At 41.8% G+C, this 11,648-nt stretch overlaps 1 protein-coding gene across 1 annotated transcript; it reads left to right on the forward strand.

Annotated features, from left to right (window-relative positions):
- Window positions 1-1,100: 1,100 nt before the first annotated feature.
- Window positions 1,101-10,428, forward strand: LOC307246892 (fibrinogen-like protein 1; the record flags this gene model as incomplete). The annotated part of the gene is made up of 8 exons (XM_080022931.1): window positions 1,101-1,259; window positions 3,340-3,555; window positions 6,280-6,399; window positions 6,983-7,097; window positions 7,219-7,356; window positions 7,440-7,656; window positions 8,634-8,829; window positions 10,282-10,428. 8 exons carry the CDS (start codon window positions 1,101-1,103, stop codon window positions 10,426-10,428), a joined length of 1,308 nt encoding a protein of 435 aa, XP_079879057.1.
- Between the last annotated feature and the right edge of the window lie 1,220 nt (window positions 10,429-11,648).

Raw genomic sequence — 11,648 nt, forward strand, 5'->3', positions numbered from 1 at the left:
ATGTTCTACCCATTAACATCTCTCTCTCTCTCTCTCTCTCTCTCTCTTTCTCTCTCTTCCCCGACTCTCTGCCCCTACCCCCCTTCAGCCCCACCCGTCTCTCACTTCGTGAATCCTCTTATACGGGGATTATGGAGCTAAGATTTCTACAATGCAAGCAAGCAGGTGGAGAAAGAGAGAGGGGAAGAGAGAGAGGGATAAAGAGAGAGAGACAGAGAGAGAGAGAGAGAGAGAGAGAGAGAGAGGGAGAGAGACTAAACATGAACTAGCTGCAGCCCGGGAGGAGATATACAGAAAGGGCGAATGGGGAGAATGTCTTGGCCAGAGACCTAGCAGTCATGGGGTAGACGGCCGTCTGCAACTGGGGTGAGTAATTTTTTCACTTTTAAGCGCTACTTTTGATCAGTTTTGCACCGCCCCGCATACGACCATGCACCATTCTGTACCGTGCTGAACTACCTAAACAATGTACCATAAGCCTAATCAATGCAAAGGACTTTGTCATTTCGTGTCATTTAGCTTATATTGTGTGAAGGAGCATGAGGTTCATAGCCTGGCGTCGCCAGAGTAATTTGCAAATGCGTATTGGTTTGGAATCTCTCTGATCATTTTCAATTTCCAAGGGGCGTTAGCTATGGGCACAGACCAAAATGTCGTTGGATGCAATTGGGTAGGCCTTCAACCAATCAGAGCAACAAAACATGTGACGTAGCACTGAAGTGAACGTAGCAAGTGAGTTGGCAAATTTAACTTTTACAAAATCCTGTCGGAAGTACAGTGAACTACATCTTTCTTATCAACAAAAGCTTTTTAGAGAAAATATACTGTCCAGTTCGTTACTGTATACTGTAGCGATAGCGGATTCAACAGACCATTCCGCATCAGTGGCAGCCATCTTGGCTGTTTACGAAAATGCCTCAACGGCGCTCCTCCGCATTGTCATGGTGTCGTATTAAACCGACTTTGCGATGATGACTGGCTGGCTGCACATTATTCCTGACTTATTTGTGTCAGGGAGAGAAAGCAGAGCCCTGTACCGTCCCTGGATCATGCCTCCCTCTCTGTGGGCCGGTCGGGCCACAGTAACCAGGTAGACCACGATGTCGCTCGGATCCTTCACGAACCCCACCATCAGGAGGATGTGGTGCACTATGTGTGTCTTCGTCGTCTTCGTGGTGGAGTCTGGAGGAGCAGACACCCTTGACCCTACCACTCTGCGCAACGGTGGGGGTGCTCAGTGCGGGGAATACACAAACCAGGTACTAACCAGGCAAGAGATATGGTGCATGTATATTTATTTTACAAAGTTTTCCTTTAGCAGCAGAAACAATGAAAAAAAAACCATATAATTATTTGGTATAATAGAGAAGTATTTTAAAACAAGAACTTTGACCTGCAGGATGGACAACTAATAATAAGCAGAAATATAAGGAATAATAAGCAGGAATTAGTGGGAAAAACCTATGAAATTTGACTGGAAGTAGGCGAACGTTCGAGCAGCACCCAAACGGCAAGGTTCTAAAACTTTGGGGTGGGTGGTGGAACGAGATGAGTTTGTGGAGTAAGACACTTTGTGACATCGTCCTCCAATTTGTTATATATGTGCAGGTTGTGGCTACAAACATACATTCGCACTTTGCAAGCTTTGTTGTGTAGACTCCATCGCTCTGTAGTGGTTGCAGACTGCGTACTGTATGTGTATGTGTGTTTGTGTGGTGTGTGTGAGCGTGTGTGTGTGTGTGTGTGTCTTACCCTCCTGACGTCCGTGTGGGTTTTCGTTTGATAATTTATCTCTTCTGCCCTTTTTGTAAATATAAACGTATTCTGTTTGCATCTCACCCGGAGCCGTGTCCCTTATTTTGTGGCTTTGGAGCCAGTCGTAACACACAAACTGTAGGAGTCGAAAACAGTCAAAAACATATATCAAGTTTGTGTCCTCACACATGGAGTTTGCTTGCAGCTCAGAGCAACGGGTCCGAATTGTGTCTGTTTTATTTTAGTCCCAAAAGTTGAAAAGTTGGACATGCAGTGCTCAGTCCATTTGAATGGAACCGTGTTGTTGGGAACTTCCACACGGAGTGAGCAGACACTGTGAGGCAGGACTCTGTGGACTACAGGAATTAGACAGCGACCTTCTAAATATTAGGATGAAGTTATGACAGGTTACAAGATTATCCTTTTATTAGTAATTCTGTTTGTGTCACCAGGACTCTGAAAACTTGCATCATCGTCACCGTCACCATCAATTCGTCAGCTGATGCTGCGTTCATTGGAAACTCTGAAAAACTGTAACTTGTTTTAGACGTAAAGCTGATGTAAAGAGGAGTGACAGCACAAACAGATGCTACATTCAATGGGAACTCGAAAATTTGTAATGGGTTTCAATACTTGACCCTGTATATTGCTGCCTGCAGCTATATTTATTATTATTATTATTATTATTATTATTATTATTATTAGGTACTGGAAAAATACCTTTTACTGAGAAGTACAAATACCCTGACACAAACTCTGACAATTACAAATATAACTCTTGTTAAAGTGATTCAAGATTCAAGATTCAAGATTCAAGATTTTTTATTTGTCACATACATATACATACTTCCATACATATATGCAGTGAAATGTAATGCAACGCACCCGGTGATAGCACACAATAAGTCCTAGGAAAAAGTACAAAAATAAAATAAAAATAAAAAGTAGAAAATTCCTTTCTAATAGACTGACTAACTGACTCCTAAAACGTAATACAGTAAGTGGAATACTTATAGAATAAGATAAAAAATGTACCACATTGACATTTCTATTTGAGTAAAAGTACACAAATACTTGGTCTTTAATGTACTTGTATTAAAGTATTCAAAGTAGAACTACTTGTCATATCTAGCGTCCTGATATAACAGAGCTTGTTATATAGTATTATAGGCTCCTGTAACTTAATGTGTGCTCATGCAAATCCTGATTACAATTTATAAAAAAAATTAACGGTGGTTGTGTGTCATAGTGATTTACAAGTGCTTTTTTTTTTAAAGAGATAAAGTAAGGTTACTGTGTTAGAAATGTTTTTGAGTAAGAAGTGTACATATTCGCTTTGAGATGTAGTGGAGTAAAAGTCAAAAGTCTACAAAACCTAAATATACTTAAGTAAGTATTGAAAACCGTACTTAAGAAACGTAACATTATGTAACAAGTACTATTTGTCACATACATATACATACTTTCATACATATATGTAGTGAAATATGCAGTTAGGAATTTGTGATAAATCAGTGAGTGCCTGACACAGGAACTTGGTGGTTGCTGTTGTTGTTGATCATCCGTTCACCACCCCCGTACCAGGTGATGGAGGACGGGATGTGTCGGCTGGTGGCGACCCTCCCTCAGCTGGACGAGCAGAGGTGTCCCGACATGTTCCGTTGCAGCGACGAGGTGTCCTACTGGCTGCACGAGAACGAGGACAGGAAGCAGCAGATTGTGACACTGAAGGAGACCATCTCCGAGCTGCAGGAGGAGCTCAGGAACCACCGGCACCGCATTAAGGTCCTGGAGCACGAGGTGGGAGCCTCATATCTCTTTAAACTAGCGACCCGGGGTCAGCGGTCAGCCGCAATTCTATTAAATGCTTTGGCGACCTGCTTTAACGGATGAAGGACTCTTCTCCCCTTTGGGGACGATCAGATCGGATGGAGACATCCTCCCAGGTGGCATCGTCGTCCAGCCTGAGATGGGATAAGCATCTTTTATACCAGCCTCTGTATTTTAGGCATATACATCTGTTATGTGGAAAGATGATGATGCACATACCGCCTGAGAATCCAATTTCCATTTCTTTTAACAAACACTCAAGTCAGCAGAAAGAGACATGGCCATTACTAACATCACAAAATAAACTGCTGTGAGAGTTATTTGAAACATTTTTGAGAATTGCTGGAGTAGTTCAAGACAAATAACCTGAGACCAATAATTTAAGAGAAACAGTGATTGAAAAATAATTTGCAAGAGAAAGGATTGTGATTCTTCAATGTCTAGATTGATGACCCAAACCTGAAATTAAGTGTAATATTTAATTATTTTTATGAAAGGCTTTTTTGTTATTGCAATTGTATTGCCTTTTCTTTAATAAATCTCTTTGAGTGGCATTAAAACGCAAAACTGTTTCAAATGAGTCTGACGCAGATCATTGCAACAGATATCCTTATTCCACTGAAAGGCAAGATAAGTTTATTTGCACAGCATATTTCATACAGAATTTTCAAAATGCTTCACATGAAGCACAACATACTTTGTGTAAAAGCAACTAGGAATAAAAGCAAAAAGCTCAAAACAGATTTAAAGAAAAAGACGGAAACCAGATAAAATCACAGATCAGTTTAAAGATCAGTGAAATGTGTTCTTTCTTTTAAAACCAGAGAAGAGTCACTGAGATTCAAATGTCTTTTGCAAGAGAGACCTGACCAAGAAGGCAGCATAAAACAAGATGCAGTCCATCAAGACTACAAACATGGCAACATGAAAAGAACAATGAACACTTAGATACACAGGAACCTTCGGTTAAAGCAAAAAATAAACAAACAAGCAAAATGATTTAAATATATTTTAACCTCATGGAGTCATCTGGGCAAGTTAAATGCAATTCAAACCATTTAAAACAATTTAAAACCTCTTTATCCATTGAGTGAATCTTCAATTTTGTTTTGTTACATTCGGGCATGTCAGGGAACTTGTTAAAACAAAACGATCACACAAAACGATCACATATCAAGGCAAAAGTAGAGTACAGTACCATATGTGAAAAATGCAAATTTCCCAGGTTTCAGTTGGCAACAAACTATCTTCCTTATGGCTTCAGCATTATGAAATTGGGTCAATGGGTCAAATAAACCACAATGTAGTCTAGTGTACCAAATATTGAGTCCAGTGGATGTACAGTAAGGCACTACAAACCCGCAGGGCAATGTGGCGTCCAGTCACGAAGCCGGTAGCCTCGGCACATGTCCTTGACCTTAGCCGCTAACAGGATTAGCCTCCTACTCTTCCACGTGCTCCCTCGTGCGTCGCAAGCAGCGACGCTGAGTGCGCAGAGGCCTCAAGCTGGACCGGCCTGTCGCCTCGCGGGCAGGTGGACAGCCACCAGCGCTAACGTGTGTTGGACCTGGACGGAGGGCAGGGGCAGAGGACCGCAGAGGTTGTGGTAATGGGAGTTAAGGAGTTAGGTGATCCCTCCCCTATCCAAGCCAGGAATAGACCTGGGACCCAATCGCATTTTAAGTTTCGAGACGGAAGTCGGCGTATTGTCCGGGGGGCAACGGGAAGAATGGGATTTCACTGTGCATCATGATCAGGCCTGGTTAATAATGAATTGAATATTCTGGAGGGCTATTGGTGCTTTCATAACATATTTACACAGAAGAGAAACGATCATTAGTAATGTGGATATTATGACCAGGCAGGTAGAGGTACTGTTTAGAACAGTTAGAACAGTCTATGAAGGTCAGAAAATCACATTTGTTTACTGTAATGCAGCCTTTAAAGACCACATTTAACTATATTGCAAATCCCAGACTATTCAAACATAATAATAATTGAAGCTGCAATCAGTGAGGACTGGGTCCTCGACCTGCAGGTGTCAGTGAGACTCAACTTGATCCATAGAGTCTCCTAGAATAGGTTTGTGAATGTAGGGAGCATCAAAACAACCAAAACGTGCCCAAAAAAGTCACGTAAACAAACTAAATCTTTGTCTTGTAGACGCTTGCCAAGTTTGAAGTGGAGACGATAAATCACCTAGGAGGAGTTTGCGAAAGTACAAAGAATAAAAACTACCAAAAAGTGACTAAAATGGGACCTTAAATTAAATATGGCCGACTTCCTGTTGGGCTTAGGTCATGGCGGAAATATATATTTTTTTAAGTCTAGTGATGCTACATATGTGTACCGCATTTCGTGAGTTTTCATGAAAAAAAGTGAATAGGTTTGAGGTTTTAAAATTCTCCAGGGGACGCTATTTTTGCCACGCGCATGCACCGGACTCACGAGTGTGCAAAGTTTGGTGAGTTTCCGAGTATGTTGAGGCCCCAAAAAGGCAATTTAAAAAGGCTGAAGAAGAAGAACTGGAAGAAGAACAATTGGAAGTATCGGAAGAATAAACGGAGCAATAACAACAGGGTCCACATTCTGTGGCCTCGGACCCTAATAATTCATTGGTATGTTTTGACACCCGCATGCTTTGGTGCTTCTGTTTATTTCAGTTTGATGGGTTATTTTTGCCTCCTCTGTCAGAGCGAAGAAAAGTCCCACCTGAACGTCTCGTTGGAACAGCGTTTCCATGAGTTGGAAGGATACTACGCTGAGGCCACCACCCTGATGCACCTGCAGGGCACCCTGATCCTCGACCTGCAGGTATACTAACGCTTAGCTGACAATAAGACAAGTAATTTAATAGGACAAAGCTTATCATACAAGAAGCATTGACGATACAGCTCTAATACGAATGAAAAACTTTGGATATCTGTTTATCTATCATTACTTTGGAAATGATGGACAGTGGAGTAATAGACACAGTGTACAGTGTAAAGGAGTCACAATTATTACACATATATATACGCACACACACACAGTACATATATATATATATTGGATATATATATATAGATATATATACATATATATTTATACTGTTTATGCTCCCGTCCAAATGCTAAAGGAATTTTAAGGGTGGCACGTTTACATTTGTGAGGTTGTGTCAAATTAAAGTAGTAATCGTTAAAAATACAATTTTTTAGCCTTTGTTTAGCTATGGAATCCACTTAATCCAGCAAATAACAAAAATATCAGTTTATGGCTTTTTTCCACTTCTTTTAGTGAGTGTGGGTCCCTGAAAATTTGTATAGCTCATTTTTGTACAGGTATGTTTGTATTGGTCAACAAAAAAGATGTGTGGATATTTACCTGATGTGGTGTCTTCATTGTGCTTGTGATCCAGAACCAGGTCCATAACCTGACGGTCTTGGTGGAGAGAGCGAAAAGAAGCCCTGGCTGCATGATCAACATAGTTCACCCCAACCCACTCATGAACGCTCAGGAGGCCCTGCACCCAGGTAAAGACACTCCAAACACATGCACAGAAAACTCTGAAACCCTTTTCTACCACCAGAGGAGGCCGTACCTCCATCATTCAACGTACTATCGCCTCGTTTCTCCATCAATGCCCCTTCTCAGAGGTCCAGCATGTGAGGAACTGCCCCATAGACTGTGCCTCTATCTATTACAATGGAGTGCGGAGGTCGGGCCTCTACACTGTGGTGCCGTCGCTGGGCGGCATGCCCGTGGAAGTCTACTGCGATATGGACACCGATGGTCAGTTCTCGATACAAGCCGCATCTCACCAGTGCCATGCTTCCTTTTTTTTTTCACCGATTCTTTCTTTCTTTCCTTCCCAGGTGGTGGCTGGACTCTTATCCAGCGCCGGATGGACGGTTCGGTGAGCTTCGACCGCAGCTGGCGGGACTACAGGGATGGTTTCGGGGACCTGCACTCCGAGTTCTGGCTGGGCAACGACCACATCCACGACCTGAGCACACAGGGCGACTACGCCCTCCGCATCGACCTGGAGGACTGGAGCAACAAGCACAGGCACGCCCTCTACCAGAGCTTCAGGTGGGTGACGTGCATGGGAAGGATGCCGTGCGCCTTTTCCCGCGCTCACATCCCAGAGACTAAATCTTATCAAATGGGATTTGTGGCCTAAAGCAGGGTACACACAACCAGATAATTGTGAGCCCGATATCTTTCTTCTGCTATGTTTGTTTAAAAGTCACGTTTGATCGCACAAGATTTCTCGCGTAGCCACGCCTCTGTGTCAAGTCTTGTGTGGCTTTGCGACATTAGGACTTGTGGGTGTGAATCTGTAAGTGTCGGCTGCTGTTTGGGCAAATCGTCCTCTCGCTCTCCACACACCACATATGTCCTTATGTGCGGAGTCGCTCACCTTTTCAACATCTTTTAAGATTTGAAAAATCTTTTCGTGTGAGCCAGGCTTAATGTGTGTTAAATTCAATGACCTTGGTACTATACTATAGCATACTCATGAAGATATCATATTGTTATGTATTCTATGTTATTATTAGTACTAGTTGTTGTTGTAGAAGTACTGTTATCATTCTTGTTATTATTATTATTATTACTATTATTATTATTATCATCCTCATCATTATATTAATATTATCATTATTATTGTTATTATAATTATTATCATCATCGTCATTAAATAATAATAATAATAATAATAATAATAATAATAATTATTATTATTATTATTATTATTATGTTATTGATACAAACAATGATAATAATGATGTGGTAATTATTCACTACATTGTGATCATTATATTTTAATATATGCAGTTTCTGAGTATCAGTGGTATTAAGAATTATGTATAACATATATACTAGTTAGACTGTGTACTGTATCCTGGCTGTGTATACAGAGAGTTTATTTTTTATTCATTTAGGTTTTACATTGTCCTGTGGAACTCAGCAGCGTCATCCTGTCACGTGTTATAATGACCAAATGAGTCACATTGTCTCCATAAGGAAATGTATTTCTGTGGCTTTTGTCTTCATCGTGCACCCAGCGTGGAAGACGAGGACCACCTGTACCGTCTCCACGTGTCAGGCTTCAGCGGCACCTTGGAGGACTCGTTCAGCTGGTACCACGACAAGCAGGGCTTCAGCACGCCGGACAGCGGCAACATCTGCGCCGAGATCTCTCACGGTGGCTGGTGGTACAACCAGTGCTTCTACGCCAACCTCAACGGCGTCTACTACAGGGTCAGGATGCACAGGATGCTCACCTCAAATAACTGTGGAGTAACTAAGTTGTTCACTTGTAGTTCATGTGTAAGCAGACGTATTTATGTGTTTTACATGGCTCTGCGGCCTACTCGATTCTGATTGGTCAATAGTGGCACTCAGCGGTCAGTTATTTCTGAATAATAGCCGCTGTGTGTTAGTAATGATCGTTGTCCCGGTCATTTATGTCCCTCGTACCACTCCGTCCACATGCTAACGCTAGATAGCAGCGGCATCTTGTGACGCTACATAGAAACTACAGTGGAAGACTTAAAGAGGACCTATTAAGCTCCTTTTTACACAAGTTAGAAAAGGTCTCTGAGGTCCCCAAAACAAGTCTTTGAGGTTTGTTACTGAAAATACCACTTAGATTATGCATTCTAACCATTCTAACATACCTCTAAATTCATCGTGTTCCTGACGCTCTGAATGGGAGGAGCCACCCACCTGCAGCCACGAGTTCTGTGAGCCAATGGGGTCTGAGCACAAGTTCCGGGTTGTGTGAGCCGTTTGAGCATGGCTTCCGGGTCTGTGGTATTAACTCCGTACAGTAACTTTCACTGATTTCACCTCGTCAGTGCACCAAAATGCGCTTCTGAACAAATTTAAGGAGAGAAATAAGCAATACAGTCGCTGAATCTTCACTCATATTAGATCTACAAGGCCTCATTTGAAAGTTTATTCTGACTTCCGTTGCTGCGCTCTAAGCGTGTGGGACACGGACACCGGGATTTTTTTTTTTTCATGTCTTCTTCTTCTTCTTCTTCTTCTTTCGGCTGCTCCTGTTAATGTCGGAAAATAAAATAAATAAAACAGATAAATACATCTTCAAGAAAAACACACTATTCTTATTGGTTTTGTTTGGAGAGGCGCACGTGGGATCAGTTAGAGCAGATTACCGTATAAAGAAGTCCGTGACGAGCTGAAAGTAGAAAAAACGTTGTAAACGGTCGGAAGCCTCATTATTTGACACTTTGGCCACGCCTAACATGAACATCCGACATTATAACATTATGTATATGACAGAAAATATGGAAAAGCATCAGAGGTCCCCTTTAAACATGAAAGTGGGTGTCAAATGTCAGATTTCACATTAATAACAGTAAACAGGTCATAGTCATGGGTAGGGCAAAGTTGTTTTGTTTTCCTTGTAGGGTGATCAGTATAATATGTTGTTGCAGTGGCAGCTACATTGTTGTGGACTATTTTTCTTGACGGAAGCTTTGTCGTCGCCGTGTGGCATAGTAGTTCTAACCCTAGGCATAACTAGTTCTAAAATCATGTCGAATCAATATTCAGTCTCACTGTATTCTAATTTAGTCAGTGAGTAAATTCAGTGATGTATAAGGCTCCCGATCACCCTGTCGGGGTTTATTTTGCGATAATGATTGGATGAGTGTCCATTATCGTTTTACGTTTGTCATCACGCAGGGAGGCCGCTACACCCCAAAAGGCCGGGGCCCGCTCGGCCCGGACGGCGTCGTCTGGTACTCCTGGAGAGATTCCGACTATTACTCGCTCCGCAAAGTGAAGATGATGCTCCGCCCGCGATCCTTCCGGCCTCGTCTGTCACCCTGAGCCACGGCCTCCACGACGGAGGAGGACAACGGAACTTGGGAAATGCGTGGGAGACAAAGACGTCCTGCGGCGATAGTAACCATGACAACATGGGTACCATAGCTTAATAAAAAAAATATAATTAAAAAAAAACGAAACAAAAAAAACAGGTGATGCCAATGTTCAACTTTGAGGACATTTCTGCACCGGGAGGAGGACATGGTGTTTTAGTTGTAGGGCGTGTACCTGGAGAAAGGAGACAGAAACTATGGACACATACATTTTAAAACACATAGCTATCGACTTTGCACTACTTGAATATTTTTATCCTCGAAAGGAGAAGTGAACACTCCTTTATTTTGTATCACTATTTTATACTGTTAGTTTGACACTTTGCTTTGACACTTTATTAGCTGTTTAGTGTGAACAAATAAGGGGAACGTGCACGATATGGATTGAAGGGAGGCATTCGCAACCAGGAGTCAGGCCTCGTGGCTGCTATATACATGTTTGCTGCTCGTTAAATAAACTATTCATTAATATTCTTTTCTTTTTTCTATCACTATGACAACAAAAAATATATATAATAACACATCCATTAGTGACTAGATTTTAAGGCATTCTAGAAATATGTATACTTTAATTCTGTTGGTTTGAGTTTTGAGGTTTTTTTCGGCTGAATCAAGAGATAGAATACCATCCCCTGGATTTGATGTTAACTGACATAATCAATATTTGGATCGATAGATCTATAGATTCACTCTATGGGTGGAAAGGATTTCTATTGTTGGAAATTTTCATTTTGCATTTTGGCAGGAAAGAAAAATATTTATGGTTCCAATTGTTGAATTGGAGTTCCTGGTGATATTTGCCCTCGGATCCCTGATGTTTTACTGTACGGTTCTATTTTCAAGGTAGAGAGCAAGGTGTTTAGGGCCACACACACACACACACAATTTGACAATTTGCAAACATGCCTCAAATCGTCCAAGGCCTGTGATCTCTAGCCAACCCCTGTGGGGGTCTAGCTCCCCAGTTTGGGAACCCCTGATAGAAGTATATTTGCCTAACAGAAGTCTAGTTGTTTGTGGTGGATTTACATCTCGCGCTGCATTTAGGGGATTCCACAGGCCATTACTACCTTAGCACCGGTGTGTCAACATAGAACCCATGTGTTGGAATCTGCAGGAAAGCCCAAAGTAGAAGCTGCAACCTAGAGAGGGACGGTTTAAAGACGAATC

The sequence above is a fragment of the Zeus faber genome, assembly GCF_960531495.2.
Source record: "Zeus faber genome assembly, chromosome: 2".
In the NCBI taxonomy this organism is placed as follows: domain Eukaryota; kingdom Metazoa; phylum Chordata; class Actinopteri; order Zeiformes; family Zeidae; genus Zeus; species Zeus faber.